Source organism: Anser brachyrhynchus (assembly GCF_964034855.1).
Source record: "Anser brachyrhynchus genome assembly, chromosome: 7".
In the NCBI taxonomy this organism is placed as follows: domain Eukaryota; kingdom Metazoa; phylum Chordata; class Aves; order Anseriformes; family Anatidae; genus Anser; species Anser brachyrhynchus.
The window spans coordinates 13,141,111-13,168,605 of record NC_137701.1 but is presented as its reverse complement, the minus strand read 5'-3'; the positions used below and the strand labels follow the sequence as shown (position 1 = coordinate 13,168,605).

At 44.1% G+C, this 27,495-nt stretch overlaps 1 protein-coding gene across 4 annotated transcripts; it reads left to right on the top strand.

The window, feature by feature from the left end:
• Positions 1-11: 11 nt before the first annotated feature.
• MCM3AP (minichromosome maintenance complex component 3 associated protein) lies at positions 12-26,994 on the top strand. 4 transcript variants are annotated; one of them, XM_080600197.1, is made up of 29 exons: positions 13-649; positions 848-895; positions 977-1,200; positions 1,740-1,818; positions 3,711-3,858; positions 4,603-4,799; positions 5,959-6,098; positions 6,611-6,808; positions 6,997-7,265; positions 7,903-8,065; positions 8,618-8,778; positions 10,096-10,340; positions 11,115-11,305; positions 12,069-12,169; positions 14,331-14,462; positions 15,032-15,145; positions 15,635-15,787; positions 16,299-16,496; positions 16,788-16,856; positions 17,554-17,703; positions 18,099-18,252; positions 18,716-18,974; positions 19,361-19,458; positions 20,679-21,069; positions 21,233-21,484; positions 22,249-22,378; positions 23,329-23,532; positions 24,522-24,672; positions 25,185-26,994. In XM_080600197.1, exons 1-29 carry the CDS (start codon positions 52-54, stop codon positions 25,341-25,343), a joined length of 5,376 nt encoding a protein of 1,791 aa, XP_080456323.1. In that variant the 5' UTR covers positions 13-51; the 3' UTR covers positions 25,344-26,994. The 4 variants fall into 4 exon arrangements, with proteins under 4 accessions (XP_080456322.1, XP_080456323.1, XP_080456321.1 ...); XM_080600196.1 differs by having other exon boundaries at positions 12-895; positions 4,669-4,799; XM_080600195.1 differs by having other exon boundaries at positions 13-895; positions 17,572-17,703.
• Positions 26,995-27,495: the final 501 nt, after the last annotated feature.

Here is a 27,495-nt window from a genome sequence, read left to right as displayed (position 1 = left end):
CGGCGCCTGCGCGGCCCCGCCTCGCCGCGCGGAAGCCCGGCCGCGGCCGCCATGAGCGCCGGGCCCCCGTTCCGCGGCCCGCCCGCCTTCCAGCCGCCGCCGCTGCGCTTCGGGCAGGCCGCCGTGTTCGGGCAGGGGGGCGGCGGCGCTGCCGGCCTCGCCTTCGGCCCCGCGCCCGCCGCCTTCGGGCCGCCCTTCGGGCTGGGCCAGCCGCCGGCCTTCCCGGCGGCGGGGAGCAACGCGGGCTTCAGCTTCAAGCCGCCCACCAACCTGAGCAGCTTCCCGGCGCCGGGCGAGGCGGCGGCGGCGGGCGGCGGCGGCGGAGCCTTCGCGGCGCCCGAGTTCCGCTTCAAGGCTCCCGACAGCGCCGCCGCCGCCGCCTTCAAGCCGCTGGCGGGCGCCGAGGCCGAGAAGGGCCCGGCCGCCCCCGCCGCCTTCACCTTCTCGCCGCCCTTCGGCTTCGCCCCCGAGGCGGCGGGCCCCGAGGCGGCGGCGGGCGGCGGCTTCTCCTTCTCTCGCCCCGCCGCCGCCGCCGCTCTCGGCCGCCCCGAGGAGAAGGGCCCGCGGCCGCTCTTCGGCGCGGCGGAGGAGGCGGGCGACGCGGCGCCCAAGGGGCTGAAGCGGAAGGAGGAGCGGGAGCGCTCCCCGCGCCGGGCGGCGGTGGCGGCGGCGGGGGGCGGCGGGCGGGCAGCGGCGGCGCCGCCGGAGAAGCGAGCGGTGCTGCTGAGCCGCCCCCGCGGCGGGGCCCTGTTCGGCCGCACGCTGCAGGAGGTGCTGCGCAGCCAGGGCCGCGGCCACCGCGACCGCGGAGACGCCGCCGAGGCCGAGCGGGGCCCCGCCGAGGAGCCGCCGCCTCCGGTTGCGGTGGCGGAGGGCCGGGAGCCGCCTCGGGCAGGTAAGGGCACGGGTGGCCGGTGGCCGCCGCCGCCTTCCCGAGGGCTGCCTGCCCGACGTGTGGCACCCGCTGTCTTTCCAGACGCCCCTCCTGTCACCGCCGGGCGCAGGGTGCGGGGCAGCGAGAGCACGGACAGCCTGGGAGGCCTGTCGCCGGGCGAGCTCACGGCCATCCAGTGCAAAAACGTCCCCGACTACCTCAACGACAGGACGGTGCTGGAGAAGCACTTCGGCCAGTTTGTGAAGGTCCGCCGGGTCATGACCAGGCGGAATAAGAAAATGGCCATTCTGCACTTCTTTGATCATGTGAGTACTGGGAGCTGCCAGTGCAAGAACAGGTGGAAAATGAAGTGCTGGGGTCTGGTGTAAAGGGCACCCCTGTTTTATAAGGCTACACACCCTTCATTTGGAAGTTAACACCGAGGATGTGTTGTACCGCGGGTATCATGCACAGGGCTATAACGCACACCGAGTGGATCTTCCCTGTTTACAAGTTGTATTCCCATGCCGCACAAGCCTAAAGTTATGCTGCTGGGTCCTTGCTTGGTCTTGGCAGCACCAAGGGCACAGTGGTCTTTGCAGAGTGACCCGTTTTTTGGAAATGTTGCCCTTGTGTTGGCATCCTCAGTCTCACGTGCTCTACACTTCTTCTTACTAAAGCACTCAACTCTTTTTGTGGAAGCCTGCCTGGTCCTGCTAGTTGCTCGTAGGTCTTGGGCAACAGGTTAAAATGCGGCACCCAGACTTTTGTGGGAGTTCATAAATGCTTTTTTTCTGGCAGAAGTTGCACTGCAGATTTTGGTGGTGTCTTGCTTAATAGGCTTTCATACTCTGTCTTCTTCCAGGCCTCTGCTGCCCTTGCCAAAAAAAAGGCAAAAGAGTTGCACAAAGACATAGTAACGTTCTGGCAAAAGAAGAAAACAAGTAAGTCTTTTGTTTCTAGATATGATAATTGGATGATACGTAGTAAATAGTGGCATCTGCTCTGTTATTTTCTAATGTACTGAGGACTCTACCAAGATGATCTCCAGAGTTGGAATGCTAGAGGTCCAAAAGTATAACAGTTTTCTCTGGCTCCTAGCAAACTGTTGGGTGCCCAGAGCTTCTGTGAGTGTTGCAAGTTGTTAGAGAAGCATAAAAATAGTTGACCTGTGTTTTATTTGACATCCTGGCTAGTTCTGTTTCTGGCAATGGCAATTAGTGCATACGTAGGGGAGAGAGCGAGAACAGTTTAAAGCATGTATTTGCTTCCAGAATAACTTCTCGACCTTTGGACAGCTGAGATAGCCCTCTCCTGCCTCCCACCATTCCTGGGAGCCAATCTTAGCCCTCACAGTTTTTCTCATATGAAGTTACTGAGTTGCTTTATGAGCGGCATGAATTTCCAGCATCTGTAGTACTGTCCTCTAGTACTGAGGAAGCTTTAAGTAAGCAACTGCAAGTCATAGTCGGAAATTGCACTGTTTCTTTCCTGAATTCCTGTTGGCTCAGATCAAGCAAAATATTTTAGACAAAACGCTGGATCTGGATGCTTGAAACCATGTGAAAGAGTTGAAGACGCTTGTGTGTAATTTTGCAAAACAAATTTAGAAATCATTCATGTAACCACACGGGAGGAATATAGTGATGTTAACATTGTCCTTGCGCTCCTATGTAGAAGTAGGGTGTTTTTCAGGGATGTAAGAAAGCGCAGTTTCTAATGCCTCTCTGCCCAGAGCATGGACTGAGATGTGGGCTTCCAGCTTTCAGAAAAGCATCCTGAGAACTGAGTTACCAAGTACTCAGGATTGAGTGTCTGTCTTGCTGGGACTGCTTTTCTGCATATAAACAACTGTATATTGCTTAAACCACAAAGAATGAACAGTGTGCATGGCTGGCTTACAGAGAACTGAGTTGTAAATGGGAAATGTGATTCCAGTCCCTGCTTGTGAATAGGGCAAAATGACATGTGAATGTTGGCTATTTGCCCCCCTAGGTGAATGTTTGAATTGCTAGACACTTCCCTTTCTTTAATTTTATGAACACTGCGTGTGTAGTTCTGACGTTGTGCCCTGGGGATACGTTTCAGCTGTCAGCAAGTGAATGGTTTGCCACAGCTTTGACCAACCCAGAAACTTGCCTTTGTAGAAAATGAACAGCTGTAGAGCTGTCTGGGAATAAACGTCTGGAACCAGCATATAGGGATGCCTTTGTCATGTTATTCTGGGATTAGAAAGTCTATAGAAATGTAAATGGAAATATTCTGAAATAACTAGTCTGAGAAACTTTAAGAAATCCAAATGGCTGAAAATTTCTTCGTGGGAGAGGATGTTCTCTGTTTCTGCAAGGTATAGACTAAATGCTTGGGAAGCCGTGCCAACCTTAGTCTTAGCTTGGATATGTGAAAATAATTATTAAAATGCTTCAGGAGCACTGAAAACGCTCTGACAACTGTGGTTTATGTTGATGAAATGGATTGAATACCTAGTAAAGAGCTGTGACTTGTGGATTATATCCCAAATCTAAAAGAATTCAAATTCAGACTATGAGAAGACTTCATTTACTGATGATCTACTGGGTAACTACAGTTACTGCTGAGCAGTGTTTTATTTAAGAATGCTTTTTCTTTATAGAACACTGAAGCTGACTAGCAAGTGGTAGACTTGGTACAGCTTCTAGTGCAAGTTTCTTGTAAGCATTGTGTGCCTGCATGAAGCTGTGACTAAAAATATTATCAGAAAACAAAACCAACTATTGACCACAACCAAGAAGGGGAAAAAAACTGTTGCTACAATTATTTTCCAAATACCTGCCTTCATGTTTACATGTTACTTCAGGCCCTGCAAAAAGAGAATTTTCATCCAAGGAGAAGAAAGGAGGTGAAGATGAAGGAAGGCAAAGCAGTGAAGAGCAAAACTACCAGCATTCCCCACTTAGGAAGCCTTTAATAAGATCCTCTGCCAGTGCTGTCATGCCTGGTAAAAGGTATGTCTCTTCTGCTTCTTCAGGCCTTTTACTTCTTCTGTCTGCCTATTTCGTTTGAGTACTTTGTTACAACATGAGTAACAGCTGCAACAGCAAGGCATAAGGAAATAGAGAAACAGTGCAGAGCCCAAGTAGGACCAAGCAGCGATGACTGTGTTGAGTGGTCTCGATTAAATTGGTTTCTGAGGTGAACAGTTTTGTTTGTGGACAAATGTTTCTGTGTAATGAGTCGCCTTTTTGTAATAGCTGGTGAGTTTAGGTCATTATCTTTTTGCAGTTCAAAAGAACAGGCTTTTTACAGGACGTCTTTGCTTTGTGTGAGGTGCTGATTCTGCAGTTCTGTGATTTTTCTGTGGTACTTCAATGGTGTGTCTAGTTGGACAGTGGTCATTTGGTATGCATTGTCATACAACTATAAAATTAATAATGTGCTGTAAAAGAATGACTGTTCCTTGAAGAGAAATATGTTTATATCTAGGCCCTGTAAAATCTTTTCATGATCCCTGTTGCTATAGAAGGCATTCCTTGTTTTTCACAGCAAACAGCAGGCTAATTCCTAGCTTGAAATGCCAACTGCTGGGCCTTAGAGTGATGGGTATAGATGCATACTCTGTTTACTTGATACATTGTCCTGTGTAAATACTAAAATACTATTCTAAACAGAGATGTCAGTGCCTTGAAGAGTGTACTGATAAGGTCAGGGCATGTATAGTGTAATATTGATTTAAAAAATCGTATTTTTAGCTCTCCAGCTAAGAAGCCTGGTCTTCGAAAGGCGCTGCAGTTTGAAGCAGATCTGTTTGATTCTAGTGCTGAAGGGCAGAACTCAGAGGCCATGGGAACTTCATTATCATCTCTCAGTAACCTGATTGGGTTAGTAGCTGAGACATCTGAAGAAAGATACCGTCTTCTGGACCAAAGGGACAAAATAATGCGACAAGGTATTGTTATTAATTACAAAAGTTCATGAGTTTAACATCAGCTTCTCTGCTGGGAAGAAATGAGTGCTTGATGTCTGCAAAGCTGTTGTAATGGTATGGTAATAGCTTTGAAATGAGGCTAGGTAACATGGAACAGTCTGTAAAGATAGTCTTCTATTTTAATGGGTTGTTGTTCTACAAGAAATTTATGTATACAACAGAAATCTGTTTCTTATTGCACACGTGTATTTCTTATGGACAGCGAATAGCAGACTGTTCGTCTTTGAAGGAATTTTTGAGTACTTTGGGGTCTATTTTGAGTCCTGGCAAAACGATCCCTATTAATAATGGGAGGAAAATCAACAGGGACAAGGGTCAGCTAAGCCACCCTATGTAACTGCATCATTGTGTGAGACTGGCTTTCTAAATGCAGGCCTTGGTTTCCTTGGCCCTAGGGGAGGCCATGTAGGGCGATGTGCACCACTGCAGGTTCTTCAGAGAAAGCTAACCAAAGTCTAACAGTGTTTCTCTGAAAGCAAACGATTAAAAAACGGAAATTCAAGAAATCTCCTCTTGCTTCATAGTTCTGGCTTGTAAACCCTTTCATCCTATTCTCGTTGTTTCAAAGCTGATCCTATTTTTTTTTTTATTTACGGTGTTATTTTTAACATCAACAAACACATTGCTCTGTCACTTGACATGGAATTGTGAAATTGATGGTGTTAGTTTAGGATACAAACAAGTTAGGCTCTTGGGATACAAACAAGTTAGGCTCTCGGGATACAAAACGTCAGGTATCAGGTTTAGAGTCTGTTTTCAACAAAAACTCTCCATACCTGGATGGGACAGTATAAGAAGCTTTACCAGATGAACAGTGCAGCCCTGGGACCAGACCCAGAATGGGGGAAAACCATCCTTGTGTATTTCCAGCCATGCCAGGATCCTGCTCCCAGGGGAGTCTGGTTGGGAGCCTCCAGAGATCCCTTCATACCAGCTTTTCAGTGAACCCTTGCCTTGGCAGCCTGCTTCTTGATGTCCATCCATTGGCGACAGTGTATGGACCTCAGCTTAGGCAGATGCTGTGCTTTGGGGTGTGTTAGCACATTAAGAAAATAGCTTGTCATGAAATCTAAAAGAGAGATGCTCAGTGTTACAATTTGAGTTTGTGACTTTTTTTTAGCTCGAATAAAAAGGACTGATCTTGGCAAAGCAAAAACTGTCATTGGCACTTGTCCCGACATGTGTCCTGAAAAGGAGCGTTACATGAGGGAGACGAGAAACCAGCTCAGTACCTTTGAGTTGCTTTTGGGATCTGACAAGGTATGAATCCTCTGTAAGCAAGAGTTTGCTTTTCTCAGCACATCTGTTCATTTGCTCCTTATATAAAGCTGTCGGTGTTATTTAGTTGATTACAGGGTTAATTCTGGTGGGGAATTTTGTAGACTCTCTCACTAACCTGTCTTCCAATTGCCCATTGTAAAAAAGGGATGGTGGATGTTGGTTATTGCAGTACTTAAATAACATTTTCTATTTCATTCCAGAAAAGCATTTAGATCTGTAGTTGTGGTTAGCAGCGTACAAGTTCTGAAGGTGTTGAGTTAGGGACTGCCAAGTCAGCTCCTGTCATAAAATAAAATTTACTTGCTATCATAGCAGAACCTACGTGGGTTGTTAGTGTGAACAATGGAAAAACACCTTTAACAGTCTGCTCCTTGCTAAAGTAAAGGCATGAATGTGATGAAATTTTACACTCCTGATTTTTTAAAAAAAATTTTTATTTTTTATTTAAAAAAGGCTTCTTGGTTTTCATTTCTTTTCTCTGCCTCTTGCAGGTAGATCATGCAGCAGCAATCAAGGAATATAGCAGGTCTTCAGCAGACCAGGAGGAACCTTTGCCCCATGAATTGAGACCCTCTGAAGTGTTGAGCATGACAATGGACTATTTAGTGACAAACATTATGGACCAAGGGGAAGGAAATTACCGAGAATGGTATGACTTTGTTTGGAACAGAACTCGAGGAATAAGAAAGGTAAGCAGTAGTAGATGGAGATGTTTGATGATAGAAAGTAAATGATCACATGATACTGTAAAAAGTGAAGCAAAAAGCAATAGTAATTGACTCAAAGCACAGAGTTTTCCAAAGGTAGGACAGGATGACTATGCTTTGTAGCTTTAGCTTAAAGTGCACATAAATGCTTTGTTTATTGTTCTGATTAGGATATAACCCAGCAGCATCTCTGTAACCCACTGATGGTATCTCTGATTGAGAAATGTGCTCGTTTTCACATCCATTGTGCTCACCACTTGTGTGAAGAGCCTATGTCTTCCTTTGATGCCAAAATCAACAACGAGAATATGACAAAATGCCTGCAGAGCTTGAAGGAGATGTATCAGGACCTGGCTAACAAGGGAATTTACTGCAAGAGTGAAGCGGAATTCAGAGGTTATAATGTTTTGCTGAATCTCAACAAGGGTGATATTCTCAGGTGGGAATGATGGATATCACTTAGTTTCTCTCTTGTCTCTGGGAAGAAATTAGATTAGAATTAAGTCCCAACAAATTGTGATAGAAGTAAAGACCTTAGTTGCAATTGCTTTTGCCAAAGAAAGACTATGGTGTACTGTAGTAATGTTGCTTTAATTTGTAATATGTCATTAAAATGTGTCTTTTCTTAAGAAGAAACTTCTGTTTTTTAAATACCTCACCAGAATTTCTGCACAGCAAGTGTAAAAATTAAGTATTTTTCTCAATCAAGGAGATCCTTCTTTCTTACTAGAGGGGTATACAATCTTCACTGCTTTATATCTTGTAGAATCAAGTAAAAAAAATCTTATGGACAGTGTTGTACTTTGCTTTTCTGGTCAGCCTCCTAATTGCCTTCTTCCGTAGAAGCTGGAATGATGTACCTAAATCATAGCATGATGATTATGCAAGTGTCTTTAGAAGATATATGATGAGCTAAACTTGCTGCAGCATTTACTCACAGACATTGATTTTGGTCTTGTCACTTGAAAGTTGCATGTCTCACTTGAAGTTCCTGATGGTAATTCCATTTTGTTATAGGTTGCTATCCAGTTGTTTGTATTGATTCAAAAGGTTTTTATCTGTCTTTATCTCCACAGGGAAGTGCAGCAGTTTCATCCAGAGGTTAGAAACTCTCCTGAAGTTAGATTTGCAGTTCAAGCTTTTGCTGCGTTAAACAGCAACAATTTTGTGAGGTTTTTCAAGTTAGTGCAGGCAGCTTCTTATCTGAATGCCTGTCTCTTACATTGTTATTTCAACCAGGTAAGAAAAAGAAGATGGATATTTTAAAAAAGCTTTAACCTATAAAAGAGTTTTTCAGGAGGAAATCATTTTAGAGAGCAAATACCTCAGTAAATATTTAACATTAAAAATAGTCTTACTCTTGAATCTTAAGTATTTCTAAAAAATCAAGTTTTCTACTAGGTTATAAAAGGCAAATGCTAAAGACAAGTGCTCTTAGTATTTTTTTTTTTTCCATGACTGTGTATAAATATATATTTTCCTGAAAATAATTTGGGGAGCAAAGAAGTGGGCCTGAGACTTTTTTTAAACAAAATATCAACCTGTGCTTTCAGAAGCCCTTGCAAGCTTTTCTCTTGCACAGGAGTTGCAAAGGGATATGCTCAAAATGACCAGTGTTGAAGAGGGGTGGAAACTGGAAAGAAAGTGCACAGCACTTAAAGCTAAATCTAAACAGTTACTTATGTGTCTGTTTGATGACAAAGCGCTGCTTTCTTGTAAAAATTATTTCCGTTTTTAGAGTGCACTTAGCAGTTTATGTGACTCTTGCTTTTATCCCCGTCACCCCCGCAGATTCGTAAAGATGCTCTCAAATCTCTCAATATTGCCTACACTGTAAGCACCCAAAGAAGTACTGTGTTTCCATTGGATCACCTGGTCCGCATGCTGCTCTTCAAAGATTGTGAAGAAGCAACTCATTTTATAAGTTACTATGGCCTGAGTGTATCTGATGGGTAAGTATAAAGAAAAGAGCATCAGTCTGAAGATGCCTACTGGGGTTAGACCAATGTCAAGCAAAGCGTTAAGTGGATGGGCCACCCCTGAAGTTTGCAATGAGAAAAAGAGGGCGAAAACAACAGGCAAAGGTTAGAGGCTGAGCTCTACTTAAGTAAAACACTGGAATAGTGATCAGCACAAACTTCAATAGTCTCTTCTATATGTATTGATATAATTATGAAAAATTCTTTAATTTTTTTTCTCCCTCAAGAAATAGGATTCGTATCCCTGTAAGTACTATGGTTTTCCTACTATAGCTTTTTTTTTTTTTCAGGCCTGTGCATCTTTTTTTTTTTTTTTTTAATAAGGTGATGAGGGGTTTCAAGGACGCACAATTCCTTCAGGCTTCTTGAAGGTGATGGAAAAATGAGACATTGATTACAAAGGAAAATAAAGGAAAAAGGCATAATGATCTTGCTCTCCATTGAGCTCCAGAGACTTCTTCCCTAGAAAAGGGATAACCCAACTGAAGGAAATTTAGTTATTTAGGTTCTTATCTTGCAATAGAATTGTAGTAAGTTGCAGCTTTGTAGGAAGTGAGAATACAGTTCAGCTTCTCAAGAAACTGGTATTATGGTGATTCATATAGGGTAGGGTGAAGCTGAATGGTGCAAACCAGTTTTTAGAAACAAAAGGAGTGTGAAAGAAGAATGAGTGAAGGCTGAGTGACAGTGTGTTTAAAAAAAAAACAACAGTGAAAGTTCAGGAGGATGCCGGAGGCTGGCAGTTAGCAAGCAAGAATGTGCTGTGGAAATACGTGCGTTGTAAGGTGCGCTTACACAGTCTTGCAGTCTCAGGAGGCTTGAGAAGGTGAAAACAAATTGCATGACAGTTAGTACTCTATTTCCTGTTAATACTCGGTTTGGAAATAATGAACTGGTAAAACTAGAGGTACCGAGGTTGGAAGAGGACTGCGTCTTTTATAATTACTTCTGTAGCTAGACCTGACATCTGTCGCCTGGGATGTAGCTGATGAAAAATGTATGCAGATAGCTTGTATCCACCATGTACATTAAAAGGTTAATAACCCAAACAGCTGACAAGGGTGCCCAGGAACATCAGCCCTACTTGTCCTCTCTCCTGGCCGAATAGCCATAAGAACAGTGCTCTTGCCTTCCTTGCTGTGTCTCCAGACAAAAATTGAGGTCCATGCTACACGGGACAATCCTGAATGCCTTGTTCTTGTCTCGCTTTGACATACAAAGCTGTACGGTTGAAAATACTTTGGTTATTGGAACTTTGAATATGTACTCCTGCTTCTTATTTTTCCGCAGTGCTTATGTAGAGCTGAATCGCTCAGCTTTTTTGGAGCCTGATGGATTACCCAAGCCCCGTAAATCACTGTTTGTCAGCCAGAAGCTAACTGTCTCGGTTGGGGAAGTTGTAAATGGCGGACCATTACCATCAGTGCCTCACCACGTGCCTGTGTCTAGCTTTAATGGACAGAGCAAATATACTGGTGGAAGCACCTCTGTGGATCAAGCTAGTAGTAGCCAGAAGTCCAGTGTAGAAGCAACAGGTAAGACCAAATGTGCATTTTTAGGTACTGCTCAAGAACATGCTGCTGTGTCTGTTTTGTGAGTAGTTTTGTTGTTCAAAGCCAAAGTTGTTCTTTGCTCATCTGGCTTGAAATTGCGTGGGAATTTGGGTGTAATGAAAGAATGTTTTGATTTAAATGTACTTACATGTGTGTAAAAATTAAAAAAAACAAACAAACAAACAAAAAAAAACTTAATGATTAATAAATACAGAAAATGCTCCGATGGAAATAAGCTTAATTTTACCAGTGTAGGTGAAATAACTACGTATTTGGCTATTTCAAGTAGCCGACTTCCCCTTTCAGCTTCCAGATTTTATATGCTGTTTGTTCCTCCTGTGCATGCAATTGTCTTCCCTTTCAAGGTGTCTGGGTTTATGCTTTGTCTGTGCTGAAAATACAGATATTTTTTGTTTATTCAAGAAGTATGTGCGTAGGTGCTAGGCATACTTGTCTTAAAACAAGTTGTTTTGTTATTGGAAATGTATATGCTTGATATTGGAGGTAATGTGCAGTATTTATGAATATTTTTATAAAATATTTTTATAAAATATTCATACCTAGAAATTGGCTTCTACAATATAATTATGTATCTTCAAGGCAGCAGGCTTCCGTTGTGGGCTTGTTTTATGACCTGATGAGATTTGTCAGACAACCTAGCTTGAAATACAACAAGCAGCAAAGAATAGTTGAGCTTCTGTTTGTATCTGAATGGGTTTTCATTTTTATTTTTCTCTGCTAACTCACCTGCTAAAGAAGGAAGAGTGGAAAGCAAAGGTGTGGATTTAGATGTTACAGCAGTAAGAGCCCAGCCTCAAGCTCATCTTCTGCCTTCACTGTTACCTCGTCCTCTTGTGCCAATGCTACCTCCTGTGCAGGCAATTTCCCAGTCTGCTGGACAACCTGAGCCTCTTTCTTCAAAGCCTCAGCCTGTATACACAGACACAGTAAGGAAATCAAAAATCATAATGGAGTATTTGAGAAAAATCTGTAAAATATAATGAAAAGCAGCTGAGATTGATAGGTTATTTTAGTTGTCCAGAATCTTCACATCATGTAGAGGCCAAAAGGGACTCTGCCTGATTCAGTGTGGTGGGTACTTTAAGATCTTTCCTTGAACTATTCTGAAAAGAAGTATTGTGTGATTTCAGATGCAAGCTTGAAACTGTACACCATGTGTTTTTGGTGTTCCCCTTTTTTCTCCCTCATACAAGTTAGGATATGTACTAATGCTGAACCTGTTCTGGAGTGTTGCACTGCTTTGTGGAGTAGAGCTGCTGTATTCTACCCAGATGTGGCTACCTTTTGGTAAAGACTAGAACTGGTCATCTGAAATTAAGTCAGCTAGTACTTGTAGAGCAGTGGCAACTCTGAAAGAAACTAAAGTACAAAAATAAGAATTATTCTCAAAATTCACTTATCCTAACTATTTCCTAAATTGCTTTGTCTATATATAATGCAGAAAGTTGCTTCTGTCTCTGGGGTGTTACTGTATGGTTCTTAAACTGGTTCTTAAACTCAACCTAGAATTTCCAGGCTGTTGTACTTGATTAACTTAGTTTAGTCTGTAAGTAGAAATACAAGTCATGCAGTTGCCAGTTATAGTCACTTAAACAAGGCTGGAAGACCTTCCCTCAATTCATGCATGCGCACCAGCTGTCCTGAGCACAGCTCCAGCTTGCTTCAATTGCTTCTTCTGCTGTGTTGTAGGACATCGCTGAGGTGGTGGACGGGCTTGTGCATGATGTTCTCAAAAGAGAGTGCAGAGAAGTTGGCAGAGCAGGAGCCGATTACGTGACTGCTGCGATCTGGTAAAGAACATTTATTGCTGGTACTCCCAGAGCTTGTCGTCAAAGTTTACAGTTTACCTTAGCAGCACCATGTGTGGAGATCATAAAACTGAGCAAGGCCAGGTCTACAGTGGAGACAGTCTTTTTGGTAAACTTAAGGGAAAAACAGACCTTTCTTCAGATGTCTGCCACCTCTCTCCTACACACTAGTTTAGCCTGATGAAAGGCTAACTGTAAACGTCTCTGTAAACCTCTTTTATGACTCTAACATCACTGCAGCAGCAAATGTGTTGTGGGAGAGGAGGTGCCTGAATGAGAATAAGAGCAGTAAGTCCAGAGCTGGCTGCTTCTCTGCTTAAAATAACGCTTCTTCTCCAAAGCAGTTGTTAGACTCCTGGATGTGCTGGTGGGAGGGAGCATCTCTATGTCTCTGGTGCAGCCTCCTGCTCCTGGTGGTTGGTTACCCACACTAGATTAGGCTTTAGCAAAGTTACTCACAATTTTAGCAGTAAGTACCAGCATTTAGACAATAAGATGTAGGGTGGTGTTTCCTGATAATAGACGGGCAAACTGTTCCAGTCCTTAGAGAGGCACTGCGACTTTAAATCCAAGAGCTGCAACTGGAATTTCCTATTTAGTCGTCTGCTCTGCAAGAACCCAGATGCACTGATGTACAATGACGAATCCTACAAAAAACTGACTTCGGTCTCTCCTTATGTCGAAGGAAAGGCAGCACAAGGGGTGTGGGTGTGGGTGTTAGTGCCCTGAATTGTCACGGGTGGAGCTGCTGCTCTGAGAACTTTGTGCTGTTGGCCATCACTGTCCCCAGAAAGCTGCACTCGTGCACCTGCCCTTCACTGTGGTGGGATGCGCAGCTGCAGTCTGTCCAAAAGACATTTGGGTGTTTGTCTCCCTCTAAATAAAATTGCAGGAAGGGGAAATGCCTGATCACTTACACGTGTACACACGCTGTTCTGTCTGTGCTGCTCAGGCCCAGCAGGGGTGATTAGCTCCCTTTGACCCCTGATTCACTAGGCTGATGTGAGAATTAGCTTTGTTAATCCAGAACTGAGTTGCCAAAATGGAATTTGGCTTAAAAAGTATGATTTGCTGGAGGTTTCTTGGCAAGGCCTAGTACAAGTTCACTGCTTTTACCCATCTAAGTAAACTTGTGTGCTTCTGTTCTTGGCTAGAAATAATAATAATAATAAAAAAAATATCTGAAATGGGGTGAGCTAAGCATGGTAGAGGCTGTGAGCAAGGAATAAACTGGCTGCTAGACTCTAGTATGGCTTATTTTCTTTGGATTTTAGGTTATTTATTTAGGGAAAAGAAATATGAAAATGAATAAGATTTAATCTTTTTTTTTCTGTTGATTATTCCTAGTAATGTTAAATTAAAATCAGCGTCCTTGTGTGGATTTTAGATCTTCTCCTAAAGTGAGAAATCTAGATCTTAATGGAACGTGAGGTCTGCACATGGCAAGTGTTTTTGCTAGCCAAGGGTAGATACTGAATTTACAGATGTTCCTGTCTGGCTGGGATGGAACTAATTCTTTTCACAGCAGCCCATATAGTGCTGTGTTTTGGGTTTGTGACGAAAACAGCATTGATAAAGCACCAGAGTTTTGGCTGCTGCTGAGCAGTGCTTGCGCAGCACCAAGGCTGTCTGTGTGCTACTGATCCAAGGATCAGGCTGGGCTGGGGGTGGGCAGGAGCCTCGGAGGGGACAGAGCCAGGACAGCCAACTGGAGGTGACCAGAGAGTTAGTCCCTACTGCCTAGCATCATGCTCAGCAATAAAACTGGGGTAGAGGAAGGAGAAGGTGGGTTGTTTTATTTTTTTTTTTTTCTTCCAAGGTGGTGGTTGTTTGGAGGGTAGCTGGGTACTGAGCCTGTGGGAGGCGATGAGTGTGCTCGAGTGTGTTTTCTTTTCTTTTTTCCCCTTCCTCATTAAGCTGTCTTTATCCACCAGTTTTCTTGGTGGTGTTCTTTTCCTCCTGTGTCCTGCTGTGGGGAGGGGAATGAGCAATGGTGAAGCAGGCACTTGGCCGTAGGCTGAGGTCTGCCCACCACAGCAGAGCAAGGGCGTGCTTGAGAAAGCACAGGTGTGTGGTGCCTTCTCCATGAGGCTCCCACTTGTGACTTCCTGGCATTGAAAAGAGAATTGCTGTTTCCACACAGTACCTCGGAGGCCACTGTGGAGGAGCTGGTGGCTGAAGTGATGGAGGAAGTTCTCCAACAAGTGGTTGGAAGCACACTCAGCGCAGAAAGGGAGCGTGTTAAGGAGGAAAGGCGCAGAGTGGAGGAAGAGAGGTGAGCTGCTGCTTTTGCTGTGGGGCAAGGTGGGCTGTATCCATTCTTAGGCTCTGTGAGGACAGCAGGTGCCAACCTGAGGCCTCGTGCCATGTGCCCAGGCCCTGTGTCTTTATCAGCTGTCAATACCACTCAGTTTGTCTTATGTTGAACTGCCCTGGGATCACTTAGGCTGTCCCTTCTCTGTTCTGAGGTAATCTGCTAGTTAGTGTTTGTTAGCCTCACAGAGCCACTGTTAAAATCATGGGTTGGAATGTTTAGGAATTTTTATTCACCCTGAGCTTCCAGAGAGGGAGAATTGCATTCTGGCCCTGCTGTACACAGTGAGTATGCTACTGAGATTGCTACTTGTCTGTGGCTTATTAGGTAAGAAAGAAAGAACCCAAATCTTACCTGTATTAATGAGACTTGGCTCCACGCAAGCCATTTTTTAATTTTTAGAGAGAGAAACCAGCTAGGGGGAGCTCAATTTTAGGTGAGTTAACTGTGGGTCTGCATGTAGTGCTTCTGTAGCAAAGGGGCAGGCTTGCTAGTTGCTACTTGTGTAAATCTCTTCTCTGTCCTTCTAGGCAAAGGCAGGAAAGAGAACAGTTAATAAAGCAGTTAAGTCAGTTGGTGGGTATGGAGTTAATGGAAGAAGTAATAAACGAGACTGTCCAAGAAGCTTCAGCCAATGAGTTAAAGTAAGTACGACATCCCATATGCTATACTTTGCTGTAGGTGCTTTCTAAAGGGTAAGAATATAAGGGAGTGCTGAGCTCCTTGCTTGGCCTTCTCCGAGCTCATCTTCCATAAACTGCTTTAAAGAGAGGGGAAGTGTACTTGACCATGCAGCGTATTGCCAGTTTGCCATTTCAGTAGCAGTCCTCCCAGGTGGAGGTGATAGAGGCTTTCTCTTGGACAAGGCTGCCCTGTATGCTTACTCTTATTCTGCCTCCCTTACAGCTCAGCTGCAGACCTTTCTTTGGAAGTCTGTGATCAGTGTGAAATCTTGAATGACTTCTGGTTTAGTTACAGGCCTTATTTAGAAGGGCCATAGAGTACAAGCAAAATCCCTCCTCTTTGCTAGTTGTACTGGTGGTTTCCCTTGTTTGTGCCGCAGCTAGTTGTTTTAGTACTTGCTCTGGCATTCACCTCACTAGAGGTCTCGATTTTGTTTCATTTTGAATTAGATGTGCCTTAGAAAGAGACCGGCAAGCCCGTATTGCCCGGTGTTCAGAAGAAGTCTGTGGTCATGTCATGGACCACTTCCTGGAGGATGAGATTTTCCAGATTGCAAAGGAAACCCTGCAGGAGCTCCAGTGTTTCTGCAAATATTTGCGAAGGTGAGTGGCCATCCTCTGATACAACTGTTTTATTCAGGAGTGCTGGCAGGGAGTGGTTAATAGGGTTTAAACTGCACCTGTCTGGCTATGTTCTTTTTGAGATAGTTTTTGATGTCTGGTTGGCTTCGGTAGAAGGGTAGGCTTACGTTTTTGTTACCAGCCTGTAATGTTGCTCAGCCTTATGTAGGGAGTGGAACATGTCTCATCAGAGTCAGGTAATAAGCTTCATAGGAGATTTCAGCTTCATTCTAGCTAGAAATAAGGCTGACGCTTTGGATGCTGAACATATATGGTGAACAGGTCTCATCCAGTGCCCGAGCTGTGAGTTTGCAGCTGTGTGTGCAACAGCCTGAGCCTGCTGTACTACCCACAAGCACCACCTCACCTTCTCCCCTTGACAGACCGTGACTTGTGAGGTGTTTCTGAGAGCCTGATCCAGTTTGAAGAGCAAAGATGAAAACGGTGATGGACTGCAGTTCATTAATGGGACCTTATTTATTCTTTCCTGAAGGTGGAGGGAGGCAGTGGCAGCTCGAACAAAGCTGAAACGTCAAATGAGGGCATTTCCAGCTGCTCCCTGTTGCACAGATCCAAAAAATAAACTGAAAGCTCTGTCCCCCAGTGCTGAGTGGCCTATAGCCATGGAGAACTTGTGCAGGAGACTTGTAAACCTGGGGAATGGAGGAAAGCTGGGAATCTCTTGCACGAGGTAAGGATACTTATGAGAGCAGGTGGCAGTCTGATTTTCGGAAAGTAAGTTCTCTTCTTCCATTGTGAAAGCTAATGTTTTTGCAATACAACTTGTTTTTAAATACCTTCCCCAAAAGACCCTTTCTGCACAAATGCCATGAAAGACTGAAAACTCGAAGAAATCATTCTCCTATTAACTGCAACTTTCTAAAGCATCTGCAGTAATTCTCAGGTCTTAGTGTTCTGTGTAAAGCATTATCTTTAGCTATAGTTACCCAAAAAATCACAACAAAGGATCTTTTGTTTCCAGGCTGAATTGGCTGAGAAAAAAGACGGTGCATGAAATTAGAGTTGGTCACTTCCACCAGCAATTGTTAAGGTATGTTAGTGTTTGGTCCTTGTTTTCTTTTTAAGAAAACTGTAAGAGAAATGCCAGAGATCTTGAAGGTGTCATCTCAGAGTGGCAGATCATACTCAAATAGCCACTTGCGGCCTTGCTTCTGTAAGTATTTTCTAGGTAAGGGAACTGGATGGTCAATCCCTGGAAGCGTTGGCTGTCTGATCCTAATGTCGTGGGTGTAACTTGGAGGATCTGATGTATTTTATTTTGCCCCCAGGTGGGATGGGAGGGGTATAGGGAGAGATGATTATATAAGCGGTTATCAGTCTGGGTTGTGGCACAAAGGGATTGATCTAGGTTTTAAATCTGCAGCGGGAGACTTGGTTTTCATGGCTTGTCATGCACTCTCTTGCCCTGTGTGTTCATTGGAGGTGGGTATTTAAGCACTGTGGAGGTGAAGTGATATGTGAATTGTCCCACAGTCCCCAAAGTAAGGCTCAGTTAACAGACTTGGCAGCTGCAATTCCTGAAGGAGAGCTGGGGAAGGAAGGAATCTGGGGTGTGGTGAAATATATGGGCAACAAAGCTAAAGGATGAAACCCAACTTCAGACCTTTTTGAATTAGAGAGTAACCAGTTGCAGTATTGTAAGTTGTTCGAGGCAAGAAGAACATTCTCCAGGAGGGGGATGCAGATCTAGGGGGTCTTTTTTTCTTCCTTTTTTTTTTTTTAACCAGCTTCTGTCTCTCTCTAAGTAATTTATCTTGGACTCCCCTGGATCTCACCTCATTAATCATTGAGCATATACCATTTCAACAAGAACGGATATTTTGGAAAGTGCTGTTGGTTTTGCCAAATGATGAATATGCAGAGGATGATCTCAACAGGTAAGCAGAAGAGGTTGTTTTCTGAGTCCCTTTCTCAAGCGTGGCAGTGGAATGGAAGAATAGTAGTATGCAGCCCTCGATGTATGCTTTTACTCTACTGTATCAAACCTTTGTATTTTTTTTTTTCTCCAGAGCACTTGAAAGATACAGGTAGAATTTTGGCAGTGGTCTGTATTGTCTTCTGCTGTTGTTCATTGAATAGCATTTGCTCATATTGAAAACAGAAAACCTTTAGCTAGGTAATATTATGGAGAATTTAAGGACATCTGATAGACGCTTAGCGATATCCAGGCATTATGACGGTTGTAATGGATTCTGGTATCTGAGATGTGTTGTTGCTAAATACTTTAAAATGCCATTTAAAAAACAAACAAAACCACTTTCTTGTTTACTAGAGTATTGGTGGATTGGCTTAAGACCAAATTTATTGGAGACAAAAGCTGGAAGAAAAACGCTTCATGTGCAGAAGGTAGAATTCAAACACTGACATTATTTAATTCTCCTGGCATGCAAGGGAGCAGAAGCATTAAAGTCAGTGTGTGTGTTAAGGTAAGTAAGAGCAATTTTGTGATACCTGACAGGCTGTAAAAGGGGGTGTGCTCTTTTCCAGTGGATGTTGTGTGGGGGTTTCTCACGCTGTGTCCTGTCAGATAGAGAGAGATAATACTGGGAGGGGTAGGGTTGTTGAAAAGGTCTGGAGAAAAGTGTGTACTTTTTCTTGTTTCCAATCAATCAAGTAATAACTGCCTAAATACAGTTTAGTAGTAGAACCTCAATCCTCTCAATTTCCAATGCCAAATCAGGTACATAAGGTGCTGAAGTACACTTCTGTGTTCACATGCATCTATTGAAGACATCTCTTTCTTACAATTCATTGTCTGAAGATTTGTAGAACTACTGGTAATGAAGATCAAAGTTGAATGCTAATAATAGTGAACTGCAGTTTTCAGTAAATTTCAGAAAATTGCTTTGTTTAGCTACTTTACTGTTGTCATCTTTGTTGCTTGTATAGGTGGTACATGGTGTGCTCTCTGACTCTGAGCTTGATGCCGCAAACGTGCAAAAAGACTTACTTGGAACCAGTGGACTCATTCTTCTCCTGCCCCCTAGAGTAAGGAGTGAAGATGTTGCAGAAGAAGATGTTTATTGGCTTTCAGCTTTGCTGCAGTTGAAACAGTTGCTTCAGGTCAAACCTTTCCACCCAATAGTTCCTTTGGTGGTTGTAGTCCCCATTGAGGAAGAGGAGGCCATAGAGAAAGAAGTTGAAGAAGGTACATAATTGTTTTTTTAAGACATAGAAATAATGTGAATGTTTATGCATGCCCAAAGTAAAACTTTTGCGGCTAGTGCAGTCTCAAATACAGAGCCTAGCAAACAGAGAGATGGTGAAGTACAAGGCATTTTCAAAGCTTTGGTAGAAATCCAAAGACTTTAACAGTTGATCATTACGGAAAGTGATGAACTCTTCTTTGGCTTCCAATTGTTCTTTGCACACAGTATTTGATCTTGAGGGTCTAGGGGAAGGATGGAGAGGGAAAACATGCTGGGAATGTATACAGCGTGTGCAACTGGGTCAGAGTAGAAGATAAATATTTTGTTCTTTCTCTGTGTACGTGTGATGTTTTTTTTTGTTCTTTTTTGTTTCTTTATTTTTAAGGTTTAATGCTGCAGGACTTGATTTCAGCCCAGCTTATTTCAGACTACATCATTGTTGAGTTACCAAGTTCTATCAATGACTTACAAGGCACGAAAAGGGTAAGAACAGTGGATTGGAACATGAAAACATACTCAATTGGTTTATCGTTAACCTTAATTACTAATGCCTTGGAAGGAATGATTGTTACATCCTCAGTAGCTTAAATTGCAACAGTCTTATGTACTGTGTTATTTTTTTTTCCTGTTAAAGTTAAGGACTGTGCTCCTTTAACTGACTAGAGATTGGTATTTGCTGAAGATTGTCATTGACAGAAGATGTTTCTTGTGTCTAATACTGAAACTGTACTGAGTCCAAAATACGTGGTTTACATAAATCCATTCTTGTCTGCCCTGCATTTGACTATAAGGTAGGGCTACAGCTGCTGCATAACAGAAGAGTGCTAGTGGCGTGCAAGCCTTTTTTATCTTGAAGCTCCTACTCCTAAAATACAAAGGATGCCATGTAGCAATTTTGGCTGCTGTGAAGTCACCCAGTATTACCCTATTTTCAGTGGATGGGAATGAGGGATGCCTAATGTGAGGAAGGATTGTACATTGCTCTTTCTGACAGCCATCAACGTTTCCTTGTCCTTCAGTTTGCTGTGTGCATGTGAATAGTGGCCCGGAGACAAATCAAAAATCCATGATGCAAAATGAAAATATTTTACACTTCTAAGTATCATGTGTGAGAGACATAGCAGGATGGGTTGGAGAGGAGAGTGAGGTTAATGTTCAGGAACAGCTGAGCTGTGTCAGACTGACATGACAGCAGCGCCAGCCACTGTATTCCTTGATCACAGTGGCTGAGGAAGGTCCATAGGGAAAGAAAATGCAAGGAACAAGGCAAGCACAGAGTGGTGCTCCCCTGCAAACCCTTGCAGCTGGCATCTCTGTGGACTGCTAGGATCATGCATGGCTTCTCTGGGTTTAGTCCCTGTGAGATAATTTTTGTTAATCTGCCAAATCTTTTCTTGACCCCAGATAAATTTTTGACATCCCCAGTGTTCTGGAGCAGAGAATTTCATGGCAAAACGGCACCTTACGTGAACTGCCTCTTCTTGTCTGCTTTTGAGGCCGCTGCCTGTGAATTTAATTTGAGACCACCTAGTTGGAGAACAATTACTGCAAATATGAGAATGTTGATAGATAATCTATTTGTATTTTGCTGCATAGAATCTTAAATTCTGTTACATCAAACACAAGGTTGTGGGATTGAATCCTTTAGTATCTTGATCACTGTGAAGTGGGGTTTCCAATCACTTGTGTTTTGTGTGTTGTAGATTGCTGCAGCTGTGGGCTGGTTGGTTTCCCAGTGCCCTAACTCCCTTAAGATCTGCAGTCAGACCCTTCAGGAGTACATTGAAGATGGGATTGATGGTGAATTTGGCAAGCGCTTCTACCTTGACTGGAAGGAGAGACGTTTAGCTGGCCTGCCATCTCAGGAACCCGGGGCCATCATAGAGCTGTACAACAGTGTGCTGCAGTTTCTTTCAGATGCAGCGTCCTCAGAGCATCTTTGTGACTTGTCTTGGCCTGTTACTGAGTTTTCAGAGCGTGGGGGTAACAAGCTGTTACCCCACCTGCAGTGGAACATGCCTGATCACCTAGCTTGGCTGAAAAAGGCTGTGCTGTCCTTCCAGATCCCCTACCTAGATCTGCCTCCATCAGGTGGTACGTACTTCACGTTGCGGCATCCTCTTTGCTGCAACATGCACGCATCATTTCTCTTAGATGTGTCTGCACTGTGTTGAGCTATCAACTTCTTATATGCGCGGTCTGGCTATGTCACAAATTCTCACAATCCACTTGTTTTTTGTTTATTCGTTTCCTGTAGCTCCTTGGCGTCCTGTTTGCCACATGATTTTTCAGTATGTATCTCAGATCGCTAATTCTTCACATACTCAACCGCTGATCCAGTCTCAAGTGGAGAATCTGCTGAGCAAAACATATCAGAAGTGGAAAAACAAGACATTGGGGAGCTCTGATGGGCCTTCTGTTGATGAGATCCCTTGGGATGCTATCCTGGCAGTCTGCATTGATCATAAGCTGAGAGACTGGAAACCCCCAAAACTGCCTGTTGCACCAGGTATCATATGTCCTTCTACAGCAAGGATGACACTTCTTGCATAAGTGTTTAATAACTTGGCACTGGTGCATTCATGCATAGGAGTGAGTGAGCATCAATGTAGCAGGGATGGAGCTCTGGTCTTGATCTTTTTTTCATGTTGCAGAATAACAATGTGCTTACTGCATGTCTTTCTGCAATTTAGTGTATACTTATTGTTGATGATGACTTGAGCTTGTGTTTAGCACACTTCTCTCCATGTGGAGAAATACAGTCAGTCTTTCAGTCTTCTCCCAGGGGAGCAGAGGGTATTTAGATTCAACCACAGACCAAGAATGGGTACTTGACAAGCCACATCAGCTCAGGTCATCTGAGATGGCAGACTGCCACTCTTAATGAACACTTCCATGAGTTAATGAAGTTTGTCTTTAATTCTGTTTACTTTCAATTTAAAAGTGTGTGGACTTTTTTCCATGCTTTGTTAGGCTTAATTATAGAGAGTCTCCTTTGAAATGGTTACTGAACTTGCTGAACACTGTGCTTAGATGCACTAGAATGTTTAAAATGAAGATAAAAGAACATTTTATGCTCTTCCTCAATAATGTGGTATATTGAGCAGTAAAATAGCTCAGGACAACCCTTTTTTTTATATGCTGAGTACAACAAAAAACTACTTGAAAGGGAACGCACTATTTTCCCTCATAATGGCTTTTTAATACTGAAGCTTTCCTTCTGAGGAGAAAATCTGTACTGATAATAAATGCTGGGTTTGTGTTTATTCACAGAAGCAGTAAGTGAAGATGGACAGATTCGGGTGTACTTCTTCAAGGAGCATTTACAGAACTTCACTATACCTTACGTGTGGGAACAAGCCAGACTGCGCACGCAGGAGGAGATCCGGCAGGGCCATGAGAGGTAAGATGGCTGCTGACTCTGCCCGAATAGCATTCAGCTGTCCACTAAACCACCAGAGCTGCTCGGTGAATTCTGAGGAGGTTGCTCAGGGCCTCTTGTCACAGTCATATACTGCTATTGTGATGTCACGAACCAGTATGTGACATTCTCTTAGAACGTGCTTTTGTACATCTCCTTGAACGGTATTTGTGCAGAAACCGGGTTGTAAGTAGGTTTCATTTCTTTAGGGTTTCTCAGCTCTCAAAGAAATGGGTTACTGGGAGGAGTGCTCAAAGTGCTATAAATGGAGAAGTTTTGCCAAAGTAAATACTACCTTGAATTAGATTTGTCCACTAGGTAGACAAAGCACAGAGTAAAAACAGTGTGAGGTGGGTGAAGACCTTGGGGGTTAGCATACCGTTTGCTTAATAGTGCCCACTTCTTTACATTGTTGCACCTTGGAGCTGTTAGATGAATTACCTGTGAGATGATTCTCAGACTTACTCTTTGGCAATTGCATATTAATTTTGCAGCATTTTAAGTTCAAAAGAAGCCTTTGTGATCGACTCCAGGGATGACATTAGGAAAGTCTCACTGCTAATGGAAAATGCAGGGTTGAAGGGGGAGGCTTCCTTAGAGCTATATGTCTATGTGGTATTAACGGATTTGAGAGCTCTCAGGAGTCTAGCTCAACTCTCTAGCCCTGTTCAGAGTAAAGCCAGTCTCTCTTCTGTCTCAGAAGCTCATCTGTTGCTCTTTTGTGTAGCAAATTTTGGATGGATACGTTTCTTTGAAGTAAATCTCAGTCAGATTTGCTCTTCTCAAGTCCCACTTGGTGGTGGTAGTTTGTTAGACTATGGTACGAGGGTCTATGTCTCTGCTTTTTACTCCCAGATATTTCTATGCTAGTAGGGGAAAAAAAACTCCTACCAATTTCTGTGTTTTTGTTTTTGTTCCCCTCCCTGTCTCAGGTCAGGGATAAAATCTGTCTCTTTTGAGAAACCCTGTAGTGTCTCCATGATGCCAGAACAAAATGACGCTGGCATGAGCATGCTCTTGAGTCAAGGAAGGAGCATTCCCAGTGCAGATGCACTCACAGACACAACCTTGGCCAAGGATCTTCTCCCAGAGCGTCTGTTAAGCCAATTGCAACAGGAAAAAATGGAAAGCAGAAGGTGAGTTATCAGAGCAACAACCTTTTCCTTGCAGCCCTGCAGAAAGGGATCTGGGAGTTTTGGTTGACTGCAAGGTGAATATGAGTTAACAATGCAGCCTGGCAGCCAAAAGGGCCAACCATACCCTGGAGTGCACCAAGGACAGCATTGCTAGCCAGTTGAGGTGACTGTCCATCTCTATGCTGGCATGACCTCCTCTGAGTACTGTGTGCAGTTTTGGGCACCGTGGGATATAAAACTATTAGAGTGTCCAAGGGAGGGCTACAAAGATGGTGAAGGTTCTAGAGGGCAAGCCGCATGAGGAGTGGCTGAGGTCACTTGGCCTGTTGAGCCCAGAGCAGAGCAGGCTGAGGGGAGGCCTCATGGCAGCCTGCAGCTCCCTCATGAGGGGAGCGGAGGGGCAGGCGCTGAGCTCTGCTCTCTGGTGACTGTATTGGGTTTATGTACCAAGAATTTGGTAGCGGGAGGCTGCAGGGGTGGCCTCTGTGACAATCTATTAGCTGTCCCACGTTAGGCAGAGATAATGGAAGAATTGAGGAATCATTGGAAACTCATCAGTCAAGCCACTAATGGTAGGGCAGTGTAGTGATGTATAGTGTTCAATAGTCTGTGTCCTGCAATGTCACCAATGTCTATGAAGTCCACTTTAGGAATGTCAGTTTTGCACCAGTAGCATTGAAGGTCACAAACCTAAAGAACTTAAGTTCTTGAGGTTGGCCCAAGGATTTATTTTCTTTGCACTCCATCAGTTGGGTGCCCTCAGTTTTCTTGGCTCCTTTCTGTACCACCACCTTCAACAGTGTTTTTTTTTGTTTGTTTGTGTTTTTTTTTTTAATAGCAGTGGGGGATGTCAGTCAGTGTTGGAAATGACTGCTAACATCAGATCCTTCTTGCAGACACCTCTGAATCCCCAACACTTATTTTACCTACTGGTTACAAGAGCAAAGCCAGGTGACACTGTGACTGGTGCTCTTGATCTTTCTCTCCAGGTTTGAAGAACAGTTGCACCAATGTCTAACGAAGGACACAGAGCACCTTGGAGACTTTGTGGGTCTTCCACTGTACCTTCCCCAGTCCCTGGTCTCCACCACAGCTATCACTGGTCCGTTGATCAAGAGTTCCATGCCACCTGTTCAAGGGGTAAGAAAGAATGGTGCTGAAAACTTAACTGTAGCTGCAAAGAGTACTGTGCAGGCATCAAACCTGCTGTAATTGCAAACCATTAGTGGGAATAACCTTACCGTGCGGTGTTGGATACACTTGGGAAATGAAGAATTGAGAAAATGCACCTTGAAAATAAGGAGGGATAACTTTGGTAATTCCAGGGAGGGGAATATTTTCTGTAGACCTGAAACACTGTTAACATGTGTGATGAACTCCTGTCTGCTGCTGGCAGCTGTAACAGTATAGTGCCACAAGTGATACTTAACTTAGAGAATCACTGTTGCGAGTCAGCTTCACCCAGTTAAAGGAAAGCTGGGTCTAGAAGTAGCAAAACATGCTATTTTTATCATACATCCTTTGGGAATTGGGGGGGGGCTGACCTCTGTGGTTGTTCTCAAGTGGCAGAACAGTTAGTAAGCTGAGAAGTCCCTCGTTGGTTCTAGATAATGCAACTTCCTCAGTCTCATCTCTCTCTTCTTTCTGTCCAGGCTGGAAGTCAAGCAGGATGTGAGCTGTTGGAGGACAACCTAAGCCCCATACTGTCGGACAGACTGAAACACTTGCAAAGGCTCCTCAGAGCTAACAGGGAGGGTGAGGTTGCTTCTGAGCTCCACCTGTCTACTCTGATGGACATGGTGGATATCTGAGCAGAAATGAGATACGTGTGCAGACCAAGAGACTTGGTAAAGAAATCCAGGGCTGAGTGATTCAACAGAGGAACTCCTGCCTAACATTAGAGGAAAAAAACAAGTGTCCTGGGAGAAGAACACGGCAGGTGCGGGGCTTGGGCTGCTCCTGCATGGCTGCCTTGCACAGAAAGGATGTACAGGGGCATTCACTGTGTCCCTTTGGCTCACTACGGAGGTTTGACTGGTCTGGGATCTCTTCCTTTTAAGCATACTCATTTCACAGCTGTGGAGACAAGTCAAATGCTACTCATGGAAAGCCATAAACTGACACAGCGGTGTTTTTTTCCTTTCTACCAACTCTCATCAATTGTTGATCAGCCAGGAAAGAGACGACGAGTTGGTTGTCCATATTAGTTCTGTATCAGTTTGTGCAGAGTTGTGATGCTCTCCTTGTACCTAGCTTTTGTTCACTGCCTTGCCTTCATAACACAGTAAGAAGCTGAGCAATGCTGCTGTAGGACCAGGATTTTTTGTTTGTGATCAGATCTCAATTTCTATAGAAATGCAGATATGAGAATACTGTTGTGAGGATTTAGTAGAAAATAGTTTTGTGGGAAGCATGTAGTTATATTTAACCTCACCAGGAGAAAACAATAAAGTAGCAAGGACCCCTGAGAGCATCAGAGCAATCGGTCTCTACAGACACAGTCCCCAAGATGCTGTCCCAGCTCTGTGTTTACTTGATGCATAAGCTACCTTGCAGCAGCAGCACCTTGGTTTGAAGGTTTTTTTTAGCTGCTTAGGAATATCAGTGATCATTCTGAAGTAGTTACAACACTTTTTGTTTCACTTAACTGCTCTATGCAAATCCAGAAGGATATTTGTGCTGCTGGGCCCCAGTTTTATTATGTTGAATACGTATGGCATTAAAACCAAATCAATTGCTTATTCTACAGACTAATTGTCATGCTGGAATGCAACGCATTTTCTTCATTAAACAGCTATGGAAGAATGATTTTCCTATCTAGAAGAGCTCAGAATACCTTCGTCGTCTAGTTTTTATATAGCTGTGGCTTTGAAAATTGAAGACCTTTTGGTTTTAGTTTAATATTGATTCCCAGTAAACTGTGAAGATGTACTTCATGGTTGCAGTACTCTAGTACAGTAATCTTTTTTTTTTTTTTAAATTACAACAGCAGCAGATTTTTCTCATTTCCACATTGTGAAATACAAATCCCTGCTGCTATCACTGTAAACACTGATTTATAACTGCACAGGCACGATCATTTGTCTGACTTGCTTCTAATTTCATTTGAAAATTCAGTCCAACTCTGTCAGCTACCTTCCAAAAATGTTCTATTTTTAAATAGTATTTGCTATTTCTCTTAAACGTAGTATTAAGGCACTCTTGTTACTCGAAGTTGAAATCAGAAAGTTAAAGCTGGAGCGGCCGTGCTTTGAGGCGTTTGTTGGGCTGAGTTTTACTGACTTCTTCATGCAGCAGGGGTTTGTGAGATGAAGTTGCCCTGCCCTTCTCTGTGTCTGTTCCCCGTTTAACCAGAATTCACCTGTAAAAAGCTGGAAGCGGGGCGGAACCCGTTTCACACCACCTGCCTTCTTTCATCTAAATGTTCCTTTGTATCTAATAAAATGCTTTTTGTGGCTTGAACTTAGCTCTTGCCTTCTTATGACACAGAACCTACAGCGAGCGGTCCGGCGGGGGGTCAGGGCAGCAGGGAGCTCCCCGCACGGCCGCGGGCCCGGCCGCGGAGGCCTGGTGCGGGCAGAGGGCCGGGCGGCGGCGGCAAAAGGCTCCGACGAGGGTGGGATTCGAACCCACGCGCGCAGAGCGCAATGGATTAGCAGTCCATCGCCTTCACCACTCGGCCACCTCGTCCCGCCCCGCGCCCGCCCCGCCGCCCGCCCGTCACGGGGCCCCGCCCCGCCCCTCGGCCGCCGCCTCACGGCCGCGGGCCCGCCCCGCCCCGCCCCGCCCCGCTGCAGGGCCCGCGCGGGCAGCGCTTCGCCAGCGCCCTCTTAGCGCAGCCGGCAGCGCGTCAGTCTCATAATCTGAAGGTCCTGAGTTCGAGCCTCAGAGAGGGCACCTGCCTTTTTGTTTTGCTTTGTTTTGTTTTTGTTTTGCTTTGTTTTTTTGCTGCGATGCGGGGCT